Raw genomic sequence first — 22,355 nt, 5'->3', positions numbered from 1 at the left:
ACTGGATTTCTGGGCACACCTGAAACTGCCTACCAAATGCTCAGAAAGCCAGGGACTTTCAAGAACATGAAGCAGGGGATAAGTCGAAGGATCTTGATGAACTAGTCACTTAACTAGTATTTATTAAGTGCCTACCGTGTGCCAGGCACACGCTAAGTGCAGGGAATACAAAGAAAAGAGGAAAAAATAATCTCTGCCCACAAGGAACTCAAGTCTGATGTGGAAGACAGCATGCCAACGACTATGTACATAGCAAATATAAACAGGATAAATTGGGGCTTATCTCAAAGGGAAGGCACTGAGATTAAGGAGGTCTAGGAAGGGCTTCTTGCAGAAGGTAAGACTTTAGCTGAGACTTGAAGGAAGCTAGGCAGCAGAGGTGAAGAAGGAGAGCATCGTTCCAGGTCAGAGAGAAGGACTGAGTCAGCAGATCCTTAGATGTCCAGTTCTGCCACTCAGAGCTCTCTCAGCTGTTCCTGACCCCTTCTCCCTTTTTCTTGCAGGTTCTATGTGTTCTTCTGCTCAGTGTGTAACCAGGGCCCAGAGTACATTAAGAGGCTACCTCTAAGATGGTGAGAGTAGGGTGTGGTTGGGTAGATCTCATCTTTTGTCCTCTGCCTCAGTTTCCTCACTTGAAAAATGGGGATAATAATAGCCCCTACCTCCCAGGGTTGTTATAAGGATAAAATAAGATAATATTTGTAAAGCACTTTGTCAACTTTAAAAAGTGTTATGTAAATGCTAGTGATTATTATTGGTCAGGAAGTGCGGCCAAAAAGAACAGAGGTCTTGACCTTTCCTGGATCAATTGGTTTTGTCCCTCCTAGAAGAAAGAAAGAGAGCATTTGTTCTTTGCCACTCATTCCTAGATTTGACCCTCCTCAGCTGTAAGCCCCTTCCTCCAGCTGTGATATTCCCATCAGCAAGCTGGGGTTAGAGCATGAAACATTTCTCCCAGTTCTTCACTTGGGAATGGGGCAGGGGGCCCGGAGGATAAGCCAGTTCTAAACCTTTTCTTTCTATCCCCAGGGTGGATGTGGTTCACCTTGCCCTCTATAACTTGGGAGTACAGAGCAAAAAGAAATACTTCGATTTTGAAGAAATCCTAGCCTTTGTCAATCACCACTGGGATCTTCTTCAGCTTGGCAAGGTACCTGGGTTGGGGGTGGGAAGGAGAAGGCAAGCAGTGCCTGGGATGGGGGCAGAGAATAGAGAAGGAAATAAAACTAAGTGCTGAGAATCAGTCTGCTGAAGCTGGAAAAGACCGAAGAAGAGAAATGTCAGATAATCTTAAAGAGCATCTTCTCCAGCCTGCTCGTTTGACAGAAAGAGAAACTGAAGCCCATCAAGGGGAAGTGACTTTTGCAAGGTCACATGGCTAGCTCGTGGCAAATCCAGGACTCAATCCAAGATTCTTCATTGCATGTTTGTTAAGTTGAACTAAAAAAGATGTAAAGTCCAAAAGACTATTTATGACGCAGAGGTGCCAGTTTCAGATAATGGGACTGCTAAACCAGCTCTGCATAGCTGGAGCCTCAGTGGTCTGGGAGAGAGTCGGGAGAGGGAAAGGATGGGAAGAAGGGCAAGGCAAGTAGGGTTTGGGCAGTTCAGAGGACTGATTGCTTTAACTGGAGATTTCTGGGTTCTGGGGAAAAGCTGAGGCAATACTGCTCCCTGCTGGTAAAACTTTGAATAGCATGTTTCGGTTAACAAAGACTGAAACTTGTACTTCCATCTTTTTCATAGTTTTGATACACGTGAAATATTAGGAAGCTCTCCATTGATCCTCACACCATCACTGAGGCTCAGAGAGGTACAATGACTTACCCAGGTCCACACAGCTAATAAACAGATGAGCCAGTGCTGCAGCCCAGGTTTCTTAACTTGGAGTCCAGTACTCAATACCCAATCTTATATCTTCTTGGCATTTTACAGTTCCAAAGTACTTTATAATCCAGTTGGATCCTCCAGGCAACCATGTAGCATAGATGAGGCAAAGAATATTAGCCCCACTTACCAGATGAGAAGACCATGGCTCTGAAACATTACAGCCTAGACAGCTAGATCTGGAAAGGTCTTTCTGAGATCATTTAGTCCAGTCCCCTCCTTTTATACAGATAAGAACACTGAGGCCCCAAGAGAGGAAAGTGACTTATCATCAAGGATGTGTGGTATCAGTGGCAGAGCTAGGATTCAAATTCTGGTCTCCTGAAATCCAGGCTTTTTCTCTTTTTTATACTGTCTTTCTGACAAAAGGCACTGCTCTAATTGTCAGCCACAGCCCCTAGGCCAGAGGTATAATTAGGTCCATGCAGTCACTGCCTAGTTTAGGGGGTTCAAGGAATGTCATGCTTACCTAAAAGTTGAGATTGGGTATGGTGCTTAGGGAGACAGCTTGAAGCAACAGAGGGTAAACAACTTGACCCTTACCTGAGACTTTGCAGGTGTCCCAAACTGAAGGCTAATGCTCACATTTCTCCTTGAGATCCAGAACTATTTCATTTTTGCCTTTGTGTCCCCAGCACCTAGAGCAATGCCTGGTGCATAGTAGGTGCTTAATGTTTAATTGAATTCCTTCCTCAGCTGACCAGCACCCCAGTGACAGAGCGAGGACCACATCTCCTTAATGCACTGAACAGCTACAAAAGCAGGTGAGCAGGGGACAGTACTGGGAGAGACAGAAAGATGGGCTGGGTTCAAATCAAGTGTTTGATTTCCCCCAACCCTGGTGCTCTTCCTTCCTACCACAGTACCTTTGATCAGGCTGTGTCTTTGCCTCCTCTGCACTCCAAGCCTTCCAGACCTACAAGCCTTCCCTGCCTGCAAAAAAAAAAATGCCCTCCTTTCTGCCTATATAAACTCAAAGCATCTTTCCACACTTTTCCCAGTGATCTCATGGAAATACTATCTAGAGACTAGAAAAGGCCTTACTACATGGGAAATTAGAGCTGGAAGAGACCTCTGAGATCAGCTAGGGTCCAACCCTTCATTTTATAGATGATAATAATGATAATTCACATCCCCATAGCATTTTCTGAACTGAGAGCCCATCTGTTAGTGCATGAGTGAGATCTAAAAGGGAGCAGGCTGAGTCATCAAGCAGTGCTTTTAGTGGCCTGAGCTTCTCCCTGAAACAAAGGGTCAGCTTTCTAATGTCCGTTTCAGCCATACTCTAGGGTTGCAGGTAATGGGATGTTATAGGCTCTGGAGAAGAACAGCTGAGGGTCATCCAAAAGGCCACGAACACAGAGACACGTGTTGAACCTGAGCGATTTGAACCTGCCACCAGCCAGGAGTTAGGCAAGCAGTGCATAAGACTCCATTAGGAAGATAATGTAATCAGGAAAGTTGTGGCAAGAGTGAGGGATGGCAGGTGGTCAGCTTGTGTGTTCTCTTGAAACCACATTAGGAGAACTAAAGGCCATACTTCCTTTCCCTACCCCCCCCACATCAAGTCCGGTTGGGGGGAGTATTTACAAGTAAAATATGGATAAGAATTACACAGGATGAGAGGAAACAGATGAATTATGATTCCTATTGGCAGCCATGTGTAATGGATAGAACACTATACCTGGAGTCAGGAAGACAATTCAAAATCCAATCTCAGATGCTTCTTAGCTGTGTTACCCTGGGCAAGTCACTTAACTTCTGTCTGCCTCAGTTTCCCTATCTGTAAATTAGGCATAATAATAGCACTTCCCTTTCAGGATTATGGTGAGAATCAAATAAGATATTCGTAAAGCACTTTGTAGAATTGAAAGCACTATATAAATGCTAGCTATTATTGTTAATTACTGTTATTGCTGTTGGAAAGAACTATCCATATTAATTAAATCAACTGCTATTTCTTAAGCATCTACTGTATGCCAGGCACTATGCAGTAGGTACTGGAGATCCAGCAAAATCACAAAGTATACTTTTTCAGGTTTACAAAGTACATTGTTCATAACAGCTCTGGGTCTGTTAGTTGTAACAAGTACCATTAAAGTCCTTGCTTTACATCTTGGCAAACTGAGGCTTAGAGAGGTTACGCAGCTTGCCTGTAGTCAAACAGCTAAGTGACAGACAGTAAGTTCTTCTGACTTTCAGTCCAGTTTTCTCTTCCTCGTGCCATGCTGCCTCTCTTCCCATCTAGACCTTGATTCGTAAAATCATGGAATCTTAGAATTTATTTAGTCCAGCCTTGTGAATAATGCTGACTTCAGATGAGGCATTTAGTCTCTGACCAGGCACTTATGATGAGGAGGAAATCCCTACCTCAGGAGGCAGCCAGGTGCCGTTGTAGAAGACTGTTACATCCTTATGTTGAACCCATGTCTGCCTCTGTGGAACTTTCTGCCATTGGTTCTAGTTCTACATCTGCCCCTGGGGTCAAGCAGACGAGGTCTAATATGACACATGACAACTACCATAGATTGTGCTTGGGACCTGCATACCATCTTTTGGCCTTTGGGAGGCAGCATCATCCAGTGGAAAGATCACTGTTTGGAGTCAGAGGACCTGGGTTAAAATTCTAGTCATGGCCCCTTGTTACCTCTGACATTAGGCAAGTCACTTAAACTCTCTGGGCCTTTGCTTACTCATCTGTGAAATGGCAAGATTAGACTAGATGACCTCTAAGGCCCCTTCCAACTCAAAATCTATGACTTTGTTTTTGTACTTAACATTAGCATGATGCTTGGTGTAGAGTAGGTGCTGCATGAATGCCTGTTCCCAGACCTGCACACTTCCTTCCATTCTGAGTGTTCTAGTCTCCTGGAAGGGCATGGTGTCTTCTACATACCCTCCCAGACAGAGCCCAAATTCTTGATAAATGCATTAAAGTGAACATGAGGTGAGCAGAAGAGTGAAGGCAATGACACCCAGTTTCCTTAAGCACTTGTTTTTATATCTGGGACTGCCTAAGACAATGCTACTTAGCCTCAGATTCTTCTAGAAGATTCTGTTCTGTGGAGGCAGGTGGTTTAGCCAACTTAGCCAGCTTTTCAATTAAAAAAAAACCATCTATCTATTACCTTCTATGTCTAAAGTACAGAGGACACAAAGATGAGAAATTATGTAATTCCTGCCCCCAAGGAGTTTACTTTCTTTTTTTTTTCTTTATTTATTTTTAGTTTTCAACATTCACTTCTACAAGTTTTAAATTTTCTCCCCTTCCCTCCCCAAGACAGCCTGCAATCTGACATAGGCTCTACATATACATTCCTATTAAACATATTTTCACATTAGTCATGTTGTATAGGAGAATTATAATGAATGGGAGAAACCATGAGAAAGAAAACGAAGAACAAAACAGAATGAAAAAAGAAAATAATCTGCTTCAGACTCCATAGTTCTTTCTCTGGATGTAGGAGTTTACTTTCTAATAAGGAAGGTGTAACAAAGACATAAAGAACTATGATACATGAAGAGTAAGAGCAAGAAAGTATTAGACAGTAAGCTCCATGAGGGGAGGGCAGGGTGGGGCCTAGAGCTTAGCTAAACTCTTCTTCTCAATGTTGTTCACTTGGTAGGCACTTAATCCATGTTGAATAAATGAAAGAATGTGATAGGGGTGAAGGTGAGTTTCAGTCCAAATGGCAGAGGAGGGAGACTTCCCTGTGCAATAGAGTGGCCAAGGAGAACTTCATGGAGGAGGTAGGCCTTGAACTGGATGGGTAGGATCTGACCGATTACAGGGAAGAAGGCCTAGGCATTCGAGAGAAGCTATGTGCTACCAGGGAAAGAGCCTTGAATCTGGAGTAAGGAGGCCTGGACTCAGATTATATAACTCTTCCACTGCCTGCCTTGGTGACCTAGAGCAACCCCAGGGACCTCAGTTTCCTTATCTGTCAAATTAAGTCAGACTAAGTGACCCCAAAGTTTCCCTCCATTTCTAGATGTGAGGTACAGCAAGAGCCAAGTTTTGGGACAAAGGATTCAGGGGAGGGGTGCAATGAGGAGAAGTATTCAAAACTCAAAATGTTATCCCACCTCTTCCAGGAGGTCCTCCATGGTTCCCTGGGCCTGTAATGATCTTCTCCCTCAGACCTCACTATGGGACTTCTCTTGTAGCCTGTTAGTGCACTCAGCTGTGATACGAATTAACATGCTTGGTATATGGTTTTATGTCACTGACTCAATTGATCTATAAGCTCTTTGAGGCCAAGGGCCATGTCTTATATAAACCTTATGTCTTTTATCCACAGTATTCTAAAGCAGAAATTCTTAACCTTTTTTGTGTCGTGGACTTTTTTGGAAGACTGGACAAATCCTGTAGACTCCTCAGAACAGTATTTTTAAAATGCATAAAATGTATAAACTTGCTTTTGAAATATAGTTACCAAGACATTTTTTTAAAAATAAGTTCATGGACCCCAGGTTTTTTAAGAACCTCTGTTCTATGTAGAGTATATGCTTTATAATGTTTGTTCTACTTTATTTCTGACTTGAGAGGATAGAGAGGAAATGACAATGAATAGCAATGGGGTCCCCAGTTACCAGGGAACTTGAGGCTACCTCATGTTCCTCCTAGCTCACAAGTGTATTGTGTCTGTCTCTGGACCAAGGAGTATGTAGAGAAGGTGTTTGGGGTTGAGTTAGAGCCAAACCTCCGACCTCAAAGATGAGGGACTGTGATAAGCTCTGAAACATTTCCTGGGCCCTTTGCCCATCCCCCCCCCACCACTTGCCTTAGAGCATAGTGCTTTTGCACACAGTAGGTGCTTAAGAACTTTTGGTTATATCGCTTGTGTTGTATTAGGTTTCTCTGTGGCAAGGAGATCAAGAAGAAGAAATGTATCTTCCGACTAAGGATCCGGGTCCCTCCCAACCCACCTGGTAAACTGCTGCCTGACAAGGTGGTAGCTCTGAAGGAAAATGGCAGCACTTCCTCTGACCTACAGAAGAGAGGGAAGAGCAAGTACCAAACTAAGCATAGGTCAGTGCCCTAGGATGGCTCCCCACACAGGCCGAGGGGCTGGAGCTGCAGCAGTGACTTGGCATTTCTGCCCTCAGATCCCAGCCTGAGAAGACAGGGAAGTACAGTAGACACTGAACTTCCCCTCCCTACCCAGCCCCTGTCCTTCCATCCCAGCCTCTGCCCTTTGCACCATGACCTCGGCTCTCATCTTAGTTATGTCATGGAATTTAACAGTTTCTTAGCCCTTTCCACCGCTATGTTCCAGCCTTCTCATGACCCTGGTTAGTCCCTATCATCCACCTGCGTCTGATCCTGATGCCAGTCTTTATTTTCTCTTACCCCTACAACCACAACTTCTCCATGCCTTCAGCCCCAACCTTCCATGGCACCATGCCCCTGTCCTTTCCCACTGCTAAAATCTTATGAGTCCAGCCCTTCCCTCTGCCCACCCCTCTGTGACCCAAGCCCCTGACCTTTCCTGTGATCCCTTCCTTTTTCCATGACCCCAGTCCCTTCCCCTCTCTGGCCAGTACTCACTTCTCTCCACAGGGTGTAAACAGCTGGATCTCTGCCCTGGCCTCCCCTCTCTTGGATATCCAGCTGCTTAGTCTCCCCACATTAGATTCCCCTTCCTTTCCCTTCTTCCCCAAGACAATGGGGAAGAGGGGGGAGGCTGACACACTCTCTTCTTTCTCCCTTTTCTGTGTCCGCAGTTCGGTGCCTCATGAGCAGCAGAAAAGGCGAGTTGTTAGAAGAAAAAGATCAAAATTTTTGTTGGAAGATGCTATTCCCAGTGTTAGTTTCTCACTGTCTGTCTTACTCTACACACTTTTACTTTCCTGGGTCTGTACAAACCAGCAAAACTTTATTTAAAAAAGGAATATGCCTTCTCTTCCTCCCATCCCTAATTTTGGTGACCTTATATCACTCACCCTGTTTGCGAGAAAACTCCAGTATCTTTGGTGGGAATAATGTCCCCTCCATTTATACAGTGCTTTATACTTCTCCAAGCACTTAATCATCGACAATCCCATTAGATCCTCACAAAAACTTGTGGTATAATGATGGGAAAGGACAGGGATGTGCAGTCAGAAGACCTGAGTTGAAATCCTGGCTCTGCCATTCATTGTCTCCATAGACCAAGGCAAACCTCTTCCCCTCTCTAGTCTTTGATTTCCTCATCCATAAAATGAGGGAATTTAACTAGATGGTCCAACTATTTAGGGCCATTTGAACTCTAACTTCTGGAACCTGTAAACTTTGAGAAGCCTGGCAGTGATTATTATCCATATTTTATAGGTGAGGAAATGGAAGCCTAGAGAGAGTAAATAATATATACAGGGTCACCTGGTGGGTCATTGACAATCTGGCCCAGAATCCAAGCTGGGACTCTTTCCACTGTACAGAACATGTCCCTCTAATGTTACCTTCTCATCTCTGAACCCTGGCATCCATGACCAGGGACCAGACTTAAGGAACAGGATATCTTCCTCTGTCAGTTTCAGAGGACAGGACAGCTAGAGGTCCACAGTCCTGTGCATTCCTAGGCCTGTTAGGTCCAAGTGATTAAGAGTTAGGTTGGGTGGGGGGCAGATAACAGTGATGCTCAGAGCAGGCGAGATTCGCCCTTCTGGGAGGAACTTGGAGTGCTCCTCTTTGGGTCGTGGTGCTGAGAGAATTGTTGAGCAACTCTTAGGGAGCTCCTGCCCCTTGTCTTCAGGCATGTAGTGGAAAGGGCACTGGATTTGGGTCCAAGTACCGTCTCTGCTACTTATGATGTTAGGCAAATCATTTAACCACGCTGAGCCTCTGTTTCTTCATTATTTCTGAAGTCCCTTCCATTCTGAAGCTGGTACTTTGCCTTCACTACCCTAATGGTTAGAAGGCTTGAAGAGCAGCTCATCTATTTAACAAACAGTCTCAGCCTATCAGGTGCAGAGAACCCTGTTCCTTAAATTTGGTCTCTGGTTCCAGGAGAGAGAAAGGTGAAGAAGATATGGCCTCTGCCCTCATGGTACTAACAGACTAGGAGGAAATATGATGAGCTTATCTGTGAAAAGGCAGACCAAGGTTGTTGGAAAGCAACTAAGAGCCCCATGTTCACATGGCACTTTCTCAAAAGATCTGTTACAATATCCCAGTATAGTAGCCCCATTACAAATAAGGAAACCGATGGGCAAGTGATGCCCAAGGTCACGCAGCTACTAAATGGCAGAGTCAGGATTTGAACCCGGATTTCCTGACTCAAAGCCTAATCTTTTCACCATGAGCTTTTCATCAGGAGCTTGAACCAATCAAATAATAATCACTAGCCATAACGAGAACTCCTATTTCTCCAGCATTTTAAGGTTGATAACATGCTTTTCTCTGCAATAGCCCTGTGAGGTGGGGAAAAGTAGTCTTCCCGTTTTGTAGATGGGGGAACTGAGACTCGTGGAAGTTAGTCACTTGAGCAGAGCCCCAGCCCTAAACAAGATGTTGCAGAGCACCCAAGGAATGATGAGGATACGCTTCCTGCCCTCCCAGGGTTTATGCCGTTGTTGGGGTTCAGGGCTCTCACAGGTCTTTTGAAGGGGGAGGGGGGGAAGAGAAGAGGAAGGCTTTCTAAAAGAGGGTGGGGAAAGGGTACAGACAATATGCCAGATGATCAGTGACTTTCTTCATCTTTCTTCTGTGCCCTTAGAGTGACTTCACCTCAGCCTGGAGTACCAATCACCACCTGGCCAGCATATTTGACTTCACTCTAGATGAGATTCAGAGTTTAAAAAGGTAATTGAGGCTAATCCCCACCTCATAGGTGTGAACATACCAGATAGGGTTAAAAAAAAGTAGGGAGGAAGGGAAAGTGTTACCAGTGTCCTTAAAAGACAGGGAGGGGCAGTTAGGTGGTGCAGTGGTTAGAGCACCAGCCCTGGAGTAAAGAGGACCTGAGTTCAAATCCAGCCTCAGACACTTGGCATTTAATAGCTGTATGGTTCTGGGCAAGTCACTTAACCCTGATTTCCTCACCAAGGGAAAAAACAAAGACAGGAGACTAAAGAGAGGATTTAGAGCTACAGGGGAATGAAGAGATCATCTAGTCTCCTGCATTCATTATAAAGATGAAAACACTGAGGACAAAGAAGGGATGTGACTTGCCCAAGGTCACACAGAGAACAAGTGGCAAAGCCCAAGCTCTTGGTCTTTCTCTTTCCAAATATGATGTTCTTCCCACTATGTCATGCTTCTACAAGGGGTGGAGGTGAGGGGATGGGGAGGAGCAACTATTTTAATAGAGAAGGTGGAGGTAACTTGGAGTTCTAGAAGGCACATGAGATCTGGGAGTTAGGAGACTTGCTTGCTTGTGATTTTAGGCTGGTCACTTGTCCTCAGTAGGCTTCAGCTTCCCTCTCTGTATAAAGAAGAGGATGGACAAGATGGTCTTTAGAGAGGCCTAGATCATATTTCGAGGGCCTTTGTGGGTATGATGCTATGTGACCTAGGTTGCAACGTGCTATGGCAGCCTTGGTTTGGCTAAGCAGCTTGCTCTTCTTCCCTTTTCTCTCTTTCAGCGCCAGCTCAGGCCAAACATTTTTCTCAGACGTGGACTCGACCGACGCTGCCAGCACATCTGGCTCGGCCTCCACCAGCCTGTCCTACGAGTCCAGGTGAGCAGCAGCAGGAGTCGCTCTGGCACAGTGGTCCCAAGCCCTGGCTTTCCCCAGCATCAAGCCCATGAGTCTGTGTTCTCCATGTTCTCATACCCTATATTATAAGGTCCTTTCCATCCCTAATACTCTAAGTACCCAGGGTGGGACTAAGTGTCTTGGGGGTGGGCAGTGGTTATAAACAGGCTTGGCATCTGTATGGAGTAAGTATGCATAATGTGGGCCTTCAACACTCACTCATAACCCCTCCACACCCCAGTTTGATCCACCCAGTTCCCCATCCCCAGTTAGAAGTCCCATCATCACCTTCTGCCCCTCCTGGACAGGCGGACTGTGGGCAGCCGGAAGAGGAAGCTGGCAGCCAAAGCATACACATCCCTAGGGGCGAAGCGGCGGGCAACAGAGCCTGGTGGGCGCTGCACCTCAGACAGCAGTGCTGAAGGGGGCTCTGGCCCTGAGAGACCTGATGATGGCATTGATAGCCACACTTTTGAGAGCATCAGTGAGGACGATTCCTCCCTTTCCCACCTCAAGTCCTCCATCACCAACTATTTTGGTGCAGCTGGGCGGCTGGCATGTGGTGAAAAGTACCAGGTCCTTGCTCGAAGGGTGACTCCTGAAGGGAAGGTCCAGTACCTGGTGGAATGGGAAGGGACGACCCCATACTGACCCAGTGTTGGAGATGGGGGGAAGAGTGTGAAGACAGTCTCTAAAGAGTCTCGTTAACCAAAGGAGAGAAGAGGGAAGTCTATCCCAGGGGCCTACTAAGCTCTTGGGCTTCTCTCTATCCCCAGGGGTTTCAAGGGAGATGGGAATATAGTGATGCTCAGCTCTAGAATTCCATGCCTTTTTGAAAGGCTAAGATAAAAGCTCCCATGGTGTTTGACTGAGCTCCTAGCTTGGACTGACTTCTCTCTTCTCATTTTCTCTCCTTTTGTGTCTTTTTTTTTTTTAAATTTCCTCTTCCTCCTTCTGTTTTTGTCTCCTTCCCTAGTCTCTGTTTTACTTTCTCGATGTCTGTCCGTATTTCCCTCCCTCTACATCTTCGTCTCTTTACCTACATGTTTTACTTATCTAGGGGTTTCTTTCTGTTCCATGATATGTTTGCCTTTGTCTTTTTTTGTCTGTCTTTTCTTATCTATTCCTCTCCACCCCATTCCTCCACCCTTCCCCAAGCTATATTATTTTAGTAGCTGAATATATGCAGAGGGCAGCTGCTACATGCCTTTCTCTGACCTGACCTTGGGCAAGATGTTCTCATGGCATCAGAGCACCTTTAGCATAGTGGGGTGGAGTTCATCTCTCTGGAGTGTGAAGGAGACCCTCCCACTAGTTGCCTCTTGCAGCTGTATCTCCTGTCTTCCCCCACCCAACGTGAATGTGGATTCCACTGGTGGAGTAAAGGGAAGATTGATAATGAGTAGGACAAAGACATCAATGCAACCTCATATTGCTCACCTTATGGGACAGAGAAATTCCTCTATTGGATGAGAGGCCCGCACCCCCACCATACCCACCGAGAATGAACAACAGAAAGGGTCATTTCTTTCCATTGTATTTATTTCTTACCTTAATGGAATGGCATTTAACTTTGAAGAGTCTCCATTTCCCTCTTGACATAACCGAACCCCACCCCTCCTCCCCCCAAACTTTGCTGCGAAGCTAAGATAGAAATCACTTGGTCACTAAAGGGCTTTCTGTATTGGGAGTCCTGGATTGGGGGAGGAGGGAAGACAAGAACTTGACCAAAGGCAGTGCCCCAAACCTAGCTTCTTCCCTTCCCTGGATTCTAGACACACATCGGATTTCCCCCTTTATTGGAGGCAGTCAGATGGATTCATTAAGTACAGCCTTTCCTAGGAACAAGCCCTTTAGCCAGTTCCCTGGAGGTGGGTGTTGGAGGTATGTGTTTTTAGGAAAAGGGATGCTATAACGAGGATTGTGGTACTTTAGGTCTCAACGAAACCCCATAAGGCAATTAGTTCAACCTCACTTTTTACAGATAAAGAACTGGAGAGGTAGTGTAAGGGGAAGAGCATCAGACTGGGAATTCAAGGATTAGAAGAAGGTTGACTCTGGAGTCAGGACCTGGATTCAAATCCTGCCTCTGTGACCTTGGATGAGTCACCTAATTTTTCTTGACCTCAGTTTCCTCAATGGTAAAATGAGACTGGATGGCCTCTCAGGCTATATGTTCCAGGTTTGACTCCTGTTTCCATTTGCTATAATCCATGTGACCTCGGGAAAATCACTAAATCTCTCTGAGCCTTAATTTTCCTCCTCTGTAAAATGAAGAGGTTGGCCCCAGTGATCTCTTCCTTCCATTTCTCAACCTTCTGCTAAGTGATTTGCCCAAAGTCACAAAAATAGCAAGTACCAGAGCTGGGATTTGAACCCAGGTCTTCTGACTTCAAAGGCAGTATGCTCTACATTCTACAGCCTTCTGGATTGATTGTATGTTTGTATATTGATCTGCCAATGGATGCCAAGCTAACAGCCTAAAGGTGGCAGTAGGACTGGCTACACTTCATCCATGGGAGTTATCCCCCTCCCCTGAAACTCTGACAATCATTTTCCCAGGAAGCTCAGTGCTTACACTGTCCCCATCCTCCTAAGAAGAGAGCTGAGGGGATAGGGGATGGGGGATGGGGAATGAGGGTGGGAAATAAGTAGGCCTCCTCAGAGTGATAAGTACCATCTTGATGAGCAGAGCAACAAAGGGAAAGTTGTGACCAAGCCAGAGGCCCCCTGTATACCCTTCCCCACACTTCTCCCTAGAAGAGGAATCATCCATGTTGGAGGAAAGTGGGAACTTTCTAATGTTGCTGCTTTTATGAATAATCAAAACCAACCCACAGAGAAGGGAAACCAGATGCACATAGCTCTTCATAGCGCAGAATGCTCACCAGCTCAACCAAATTCTGTTGGGGGAAGGTGGGGGTGGAGATGGGTAACAGGGTCTGAAGCACTCCAGTAGACTTAAGCCTCTAGATGAGGCTGGCCCTGGAAAACTTCAAGATCAGGGATGGGATGAAGGATAGCAATTAGAAATGGTCAAACAGGTGTTTGAGTAGGTCCTAAGATATTTCTATTATTTTATCTTGCTGGACTCAAAGCCTTGACCTCTGTCCTCATGCCTTACAAAGAACATCTCTGTTCCCAGTGAGGGACTAAAATCAATACTTACAAACCTCAGAACTGACAGTGCCTTTCAAACTGATTTCCTCACCCCACTCATCCCCACAAAAAAAAGTGCCAACACTCCACTGACTTTCCCATTCAGGCCAGGAAAACTGTGTTTTCTGAGGCCTTGGTGGGTGTCCACTATGTGGTCTCAGGGCCCTACGAAACTAACCATGGAAGAGTATCTAGAGCAGAGGCCTCTCCTCTTGACTGAGTGGACCCATGAATGGCATTCACAAATTGAAGCAAATGCCCACTCAAGTTGACCCTGGTTCCAGCCTTAGGCAAAGCTAATGGTTCTTTTAAGAAACCTGGGGGGAGGAACAGGGAGTTCAGTAGGGCTATTTGGAAGTTCTGTTGGGGATCTGAGGTGGGAGGTGGTGGTGGTAAATGGACCTCCTTGAGTTGGTCCAGTGCCTGGGTCCTGGGATCTCTCTAAAAATGACAACTCTGAGCTGGGTCTTGTACTGTCACCGAGGACACTAGCCAAGCTAGGACCTCAGGACAGGTAACCTTTTGAAGGTATTGCCTCCTCGCTCTGGCTATGGATGCCTTTGAGTTGTGGAGGCAAAGGGGCAGCCAAAAATATGGAAAGTATGGGCATCAGTCCCTAGCTGTTCACAATCCAATTCCCTGGCAATCTCAAAAGCCATGTGATCTGGGGAGAAAATCGAGAAGCTGACCCAGATAATGCAGACATCTTCCAATGCCTTGGGCACTTTGGGGCCCCCAAAAGTCACCATGTGTGGGTAGTTGAGAATCTCCCCACTAAGGGACTCTACTCAAGTCATAAGTGCACTTCACACCCTTGGGAGTCTCTTGGGTCCCTGCCTCCCTTGGCCCTTTAGAGATGCTGGACCCAACTTTGGCATCCTCATTGGACTCCTGAGGTCGTTCAGCATTAGTCGTAATAGATCCTGTAACGATTGTTGTGCACCTTTAAGAAAGATTTATGGTTCCAAGTTGCTGCTTTTAAATAACCAACATTTTATATTAAAGTTGTAATTAATGTTTGATGTACAATTAAAATCTCCCCTTGCAAAATCACATGCTTTCTTCCACATCAGTCATTAGGCAAGGGATCCCCCCTTGCTGAAGGAGACACTACCAAAGGCAAAATCAAGTGACTGGCTTCTTGATTGTGCCCCACTGAGGCTGAGGAACAATAACCTAAGCTCTCAACACCATCACCAGTAACAGCTCCCATTTCTCTAATTGTTTATGGTTTATAAAACACCGTCCTGACAAACCCATTTTATAGACGAGAAAACAGGCACAGAGGGTAAAGTGATGACAAATGTCACATAGCTAGTCAGTGTCAGAGATGAAACACAAACTCACATTGTCTGACTTGAAGTCCAGTATTAGTAAATCTGCTTTTTGTCTCTTTTGTTGCTCTCTTTCCTTATCTATCCCTCCTCCCCACCCCATCTCCCCAGCATGCTATATTATTTTTATAGTTGTTTATGTGCGGAGGTTATCTAGCAGAAAACCTGACCTGTGGGAAGTGTTTTCATGGTCTTAGAGTACCCCAAGAAAAACATGGAATCACAGAGCAGTGGGAGTCATAGTGGAATGAGTATCATTGGCTTTAGATTCAGAAAACGGGTTCAGATCCCAACCTTGGGCAAGCCACCTTACCTCTTTTGGCCTCAATTTCCTCATTTGCAAAATAAATGAGCTGAAGTAGTTCTCTAAAGTTGTTTCCATCTCTAGACCCTATGATCTATGAACTCTTAACCCTGAACCAAGCTCGCTCTTCAACATGCTACACTGTCATCTCTGGGCAATCTGCTAAAGACCAGAGAATGATGAAAAAGAGATTCAAGATCACTGAGCTAGAATTGGAAAGCATCTCAGAAGCCACCTAGTTCAATCATCTTGTTTTTGTCAGGCCAAGGAAAGTAAATGACTTGCCCAACATCACATAGACAACATGAAACAGAGATGGGATTTGAACCCTGGTCCTCTAATCGCAGAAGCATTCCTTTCCCCATTGTACCATTCTTCCTCCCAATGATAGTCTCTCATTCTCTTTTCTGACTGCCCTCTCCCCTAGCAAAGCACCTGTGCCCAATGCACTGAGTCTGTCAGTGAGACACCAAGAGCAGGAAGCAAAATGATGCTGAGCCCTTAGAACACAAAGGAGAACGAAGAATAGTAAATAAAGCAGTTAAAAGCAAATAATAAATAAAGGAGCTTGATCTGGTGAAGGAGATAGGGCTAATATACGTGGACATGTAATACATATATAACAGTGTAACATAATTTAAAAATGCAACCTATTGCTCAAAGTAGGCACTTAATAACTATTGAACTAGAGAGCAAGTGTGTGCTAAAATAGAGTCCTGGCTTGCTGCAGTAGGGGCAAGATCATTGTGAGCTACCATGATCAAGGAAGATTTCCTGAATGAGATGGCACTTGGGTTAGACTTTGAAGGACAGGTGACATTTAGATAAGAGAGGGCATCCCGGAGCAGTGGACCCAGACAAAGCTTGAAGAGTCTAGAAGGCAGCAAGGAGATGAAAGTGGGGTGGGCAACCAGGAGTAGCAAAAATTGTGTTAAACAAGACTCTTTGCACCGAAATGGGCTTCCCCAAGAATGTCCAATTTTCTCAATAGGGTCTTCTATTGAAGCCTGTCTCCCCAAGCTTCAGATCTTTGACTTCTCACAGTCTCCTCTCTCCTCCTCCTCCCTCTCTTTCTCTCTCTCTCTCTCTCTCTCTCTCTCTCTCTCTCTCTCTCTCTCTCTCTCTCTCTCTCTCTCTCTCTTCCCCCCCACTCCCTTCTCTTCTCCCATCCCATTTCCCTTCTCCCACTCCCTCCAAAGGTTGTATTCTTGATATTTCATATTAAACTGCTGTCTGCCAGTGTCTTCTGGGCCTTAAAGAACAGGAGCAGAATTTTTCATAAGTTGACATTGGTTGTGAACTTTGACATTAAGCTCCTCTCTCTTCTAATATCCTAGTCTCATGGGAGAAGGGGAAGGATTTCTTTTTCCTTTTTAAATTACCTTTATTTCCAAATATCTTATCTTCCCCCCCACTCACACATCCAATGAGCTATCAAAATAAAAATGATTGTGTGGAAGAGGGAGAGAAAAGCCATTTGACAAAACTAACCAATAGATCGATAAAGTCTGAAATTATGTGCAATATTTCATATCCATTATGTACCCCTACCTGCAGAAAAAAGGGGGCGGGTAGGAAGAGAAGTGCATTTTTTTAAAAAATCTCTTGTTTAGAGCCAGGTTTGATCATTATTACTATACACGTTTAAGTCTCAATTTTGTTGTCAGTGTATATTATTTCCTGGTTCTGCTTATTTTACTTTTTTAGTTCATATCAGTCTTCCCATTCTTTTCTGAATCCTTCATTCATTGTTTCTTATACTACAATAACACTCTATTGCATGCACATACGAGCTGTAACTTATTCGTTCCTCAACTGATGAGCATCTGTTTTGTTTTTATTTCTTTGTCAGGGAGTGATTTCTTAAAGAGCTCTGTTTCACATGAAGATACTTGCTTTTTTCTCATTGTAAATACACCCTTTTGTTCCTTGAGATGTAGCTACTTTCTCCTCCAGAAGCCAAGCCTTAAAATCCAGAGGCTCCAGATTCCTCTGTGTAACTAGATATACATATAAACATGTCTTTACATGTACACAAATAAGAAATGTATGTTTTTAGTCTTTTTAAATCTTAGGTTATCTCTCACTGAGGAAACTTTGCATGAGACTATTATCTACTTTTTTTTAACCAAAAAACTTCATAATTTTATTTCGTGCCTCAGCTTAAAGAAGTTGGAAGGGCATTTAGAGACCAGCCCATATGTGAAAGGAATCCCTACTATAACCTAATAAATAGCCATCCGGTCCTCTTCTTGAAGAACATCTGAGCTAGCACATTCTACTTTCAGATAGCTCTCACTGTTGGAAAGTTTTTCCTCACATCGAGCCAAAATTTGGCCTGAACAGAAATAAGGAGATTCAGAAGAGGAATGGGTTTGCTGTCCACTGACCTTCACCCAAATGCTCTCCATCATGTTTCTATGCTGGGATTCCTAGATTTCCTTGGTTGTAGAGCTTCTTAATGAACAATGCCACCTTACCCTGCCTTTTACCTTTTTTTTCTTTTGAATAAGATATGTCCATCCAGAGCCATGTTCTAGTCAAAGGTTTCTTTCCTCTAACATCATCAACTGGAAAGTGGTCCTATCCTTTTTTTTATCTTCTTGCTGCCAAAATCTTTTTAAAGCCATTTTTGTCCTTACTCATCTCCATCTTCAGCTCATTCTGAGCTTTAGTCTTGTTAATACTCTTCTTTCTGGACTATATTATTACTTTTGCACGCCACGGAGAGTCTCCTTCATTCTAAAAAAACCTAATATTGTGTTCTTGAAATTTCACATTTTCTCCTTGGGCATCTTTAGCTTTTAAAGGCCAGAGGGGCTCTTCTTTAAGAGTTCTGGAACTTCAAAAGGATTCATATGGAGCTGACTTTCTCCTAGTCTTGAAGGCTAGGTGATGGAACTATTAAAAGATTCTAGAAACTTAAAATCTTCCTATTGGTTAATTCCCATACAAATCTCTCTAATTAGAGTGATCTCATTAGTAACTTGTTTCTATTTTCATAATTCATCTTTTAAATATCCACTCGTGTAATCATTAGTACACAACCCTAAAATAAAAAGATTTTGCAGAACAGGCATGAAAAATTAATATTTATATACAAAATGAACTGGGCTTAATTGACCATTCAACTTTGTCAAATGATTTGTCAATCTTTTTTTAATTTTAATCTTTTTTTATTTTTGGTAATCAATGTCCCAAAACTGAAGCTCTCTGTTTATATGGACCAGGTTTGATATTTAGTGCTTCTCACTAATTATACTCTTTGGCATATGCCCCTACCAAGCATTTCCCTGGGAATATTAGAATGGGACATGTTGCCATTCTCCAGTAGGTAAGAAGTCAAAGGATATGCCCAGACAGTTCTCAAAATAAGAACTACAAACTATAAACAATCATGAAATATTGCTCCAAATCACAAATGGTAAGAGAAATGCAAATCAGAACAACTCTGGGGTTTCAACACATACTCACTAATTTGGCAAAGATGACTGACTAGTGATGGAAATAATCAACATAGAAGAATTTAAAGATTTGCTGGTGGAACTGTGAATTAATCCAACCAATCTTAAAAACAATTGGAATTATGAGTTAAAAAGTGACTAAAACGTCCATATAACCCCATGGTGTGCATACCAAAATATTTATAGTAGCATTTTCTGTTCAAAGAAGTAGGAATAAAGTAGATTCTCATTAATTTGGGAATGGCTAAACAAATTGAATCAAATGAATGTGCAATAATGATGTTGAAGACTTCAGAGAATCATGAGAAGACATACAAACTGATTCAGATTAAAGTAAGTAGAACCAGAAAGATGATATACACAACAACAGTGGAAATGGAAAGGGCAAAAAAGCAAACTCTGTTATGTGATTATAATGTCCAAGTTTGGCCCTAGAGAAGAAATGAGAAAAATATGTTAGATTGTTGACAAAAGGAATGTAATTCATGTCTTGGTCTCTTACAATTAAAGAGGGAGGGAGGGGAACTCTCAGCTCCTGTGCAAGTGTTCAGGCTATCAAACCAACAAATTTAGTATAGACTTTATCTAGCCTAACAGAAAATATAAAGACTTATACCCAAACCAATTAAACAAGATTGCTTTCCTATCTCCAAGGAGACTCCAACTTCTCTGAGGATCTATACAGTCTTCAAGACTTCCTGTGCTACCTTGTGTTTGAGCTCCTTTCAAGGAGACAGTATTTGGAGCTCTTAAAGATTCAAGGAACTCAGCCAGTCAGTCCATTACTTGGATATATTTAGTCCTTCCAACTTATGCCTTGAGATTGAAGTTCCCTTTCCCCCTGCCCAGCCTCTAAGAGGAAAGCAATAGGGATTACTAGGGTACCACACTCCCCCATGGATATTTATAGTATTGCCCTGGGATGGAAACCTTTGTCCTAGGAGAAAATACGCAGAGTGGTATGTATATATAATATATGTATATATATAATATACATGTGCATTTATGTGTGTATATATAGACACATACATACATATGTGTGTGTGTATATATATGTATACACATATATACATATTTATCAAGAGAATCCATGATCAACTTAATTAGTTCTCTAATCAACTTGAGATTATAAGGAATGGCTCTTTGAAGCATCTGAGGGACACGTCTTCATGGAAGGTGCATCAGTGACGTCTTCCTTAGAGGACACACAAACCTCCTTTGATTGGTTCCCCAGTGACTAGACCTGCTTCCAAGATGATTGGGAACTGAAAGTTGGAGCATAGATATTTTTAAATAATATTTTTTTATTTTGAGCAAATTATTAATTCATAGTTTTTTATGTCTTTGGGAGAATTTTTATTTTTACTTTTTTTGTTATTGTTTGGTCATTTTTCAATCATGCCTGACTGTGACCCCATTTGGGGGATTTTACAGGTGAGGAAATTGAGGCAAATGGGTTATTAAATGACTTGCTCAGGGTCACAGAGCTAGTGAGAGTATCTGAGGCTAGATTTGAACTTGGGAAGTTGGAGGAGGGCAAAGGAGCCAGCCCTCCCTTGGTAGTTTAAATAGATCAATCTGGTTGGTATACATACACACATACATACATACATACATACATACATGCATACATATAATTATATCTTTTCAAGAAACGGTGAATGTACCTCAAAGACTTCCTCTTTGCCTTTCCCCCTTATACTATCTCCAGAGTGTAACAAGAGTGAGATTAAGAGAAGATTTTTCTCTCCCCCTTCTCCTCAGGTGCAGCAGAAGCACTTGGTAAGCTGCATATGTTTGAACATGGCCTGACAGGGAGTCTTTGAGTTCCTGAGTATAGGAGTGGATATTTTAACTCCTTTGGAAACATAATCCCAGAATTCAATTTTCTAGCAAAGGAGTGGAGATTTCCTGAGTGGCACCAGCTTTAAGGGGTGACCCTGTAATCTAGAATTCCTGAAATCAAGAATTTGGGCAATTGGGTCATTTAGAGAGAGATTTCCTGATGTAACATGTTCTTTAGAGAAAGAAAGAAAGAATGTCCACATAGTTCATGCATAATTTCCTAACTGAGGAACAAAGCCACTCAAAGCTAATCTCACTAGAAGAGAACTGCTTGTTCAATAACCCCCAAAATATGTTTACCTTCTAGGGGCAGCCTGAACAACAGGGTAGCATATGAATCTTGAAAGGACTGTGTATGATTGTGGGAGAGATTTCACTAGAATGCCCAGGGACTGTTCTCATAGTTAGTCCACTAGCATTTATTAAATACATGCTGTGTGCCAGGCACTGTGCTAAGCGCTGCAGATATAAAAAAAAAAAGTAAGCGAGACAATCATTGCTCTCAAGGAGCTCATGTTGTAATGGAAGCAGTTCATTTCCATTAGGCGTTGGGCCACTATATATTTCTGCATCTCTATATGGGCTCATATAACAACTTTTCATCTTTTCTTTTTTTCTGTGAAATGAAATAAAGGCTGTCCTGTTCCAAATAGGCATTTACCCAGTTTGCAGGTCATCTTCCGGCCATATCTCCATATCTTCTGGTTCCGACTTTGGGTCCCTTATAGTGAGAGATCACTACACCTAGAAGGCTCCAGCAACCAACATTTGCCATTTTCTTGCTGTGCTACTACTCAATATTTCCCCTTTTCCTCCTCGTCTCCCATCTTACTTTCCACTTGCTATTCTGGGAACAGTAATCAAATCATTTTGTTTCTTCTGGGAAAAATCACGTAATTCAATTACCCTATGGTTCCACTCACCATCCCTATGACTTCATCCTTCCCTAGTCACCACTCCCCTATATCTGTTGTTTCCCCATGTTATGTTGCAAGCTCCTTGAAGTCAGGAAATAACTCACTCATATTTTGTATTTGCATCCTCAGAGATTAGCCTGGCACATAATGAGTGCTCCCATTCATTCATAGTGTCAACTTGCATTGTCTCATGCACTTTGCACTTTGTGGTCATGACGCTTAGCAGAAACCTTTATCAAATCTCCATTTTCTGGAGTGGAATGGAACGGGACCTTCTTTCTCCAGCTGTCTTAATAAATAGAGGAGCAGAAAAGTGCACCTTCTCAGCCTTAGCAGGAAAACCTTTACCCCACCCAGAAAACATGCAAATGTAGCACTCTCTTCTCCCCCGAAGGGAGCTGCACACAGACCAGCCCCAAACTCCAAGGTGTCGATCACCAGCATAGCTCCATAGTGTGCAGAAAGAGGCAGTCGATAGCTCTGCTGCATTCTTCCATGTTCAGGCCATATCCAGAGTATTATGTTTGGTTTTTTTTTGGGGGGGGGCAGGGAATCACGTTAGAATACCTGGATGGCGAATGGATTAGATAGATAGATAGATAGATAGATATAAATAGATAGATAGATAGATAGATAAAATTTATTAAGCATTAACTATATGCCAGGCACTGTGGTAAGTGTTGGGAATATAAGTACAAGCAAAAAGACTGTCCTGGGGGCAGCTAGGTGGCGCAGTGAGTAGAGCACCAGTCCTGGAGTCAGGAGG

General features: G+C 43.4%; 1 protein-coding gene across 1 annotated transcript in view; it reads left to right on the top strand.

Moving 5' to 3' along the window:
* PHF19 (PHD finger protein 19) overlaps positions 1-12,658 on the top strand; it is a 31,320-nt gene extending 18,662 nt beyond the window's left edge. Inside the window, exons 8-15 of the mRNA XM_036751122.1 lie at positions 504-572; positions 1,030-1,150; positions 2,584-2,651; positions 6,743-6,919; positions 7,615-7,696; positions 9,585-9,670; positions 10,453-10,548; positions 10,875-12,658. Coding sequence (XP_036607017.1) covers positions 504-572; positions 1,030-1,150; positions 2,584-2,651; positions 6,743-6,919; positions 7,615-7,696; positions 9,585-9,670; positions 10,453-10,548; positions 10,875-11,217 — 1,042 coding nt within the window. The 3' untranslated portion in view covers positions 11,218-12,658. The remainder of the gene's footprint in view (positions 1-503; positions 573-1,029; positions 1,151-2,583; positions 2,652-6,742; positions 6,920-7,614; positions 7,697-9,584; positions 9,671-10,452; positions 10,549-10,874) is intronic.
* The last annotated feature ends 9,697 nt before the right edge of the window (positions 12,659-22,355 follow it).

Source organism: Trichosurus vulpecula, chromosome 3 (assembly GCF_011100635.1).
Source record: "Trichosurus vulpecula isolate mTriVul1 chromosome 3, mTriVul1.pri, whole genome shotgun sequence".
NCBI lineage: Eukaryota > Metazoa > Chordata > Mammalia > Diprotodontia > Phalangeridae > Trichosurus > Trichosurus vulpecula.
Note: the sequence above shows the minus strand (reverse complement) of the source record. Positions and strands in the feature narration are given on the sequence as shown.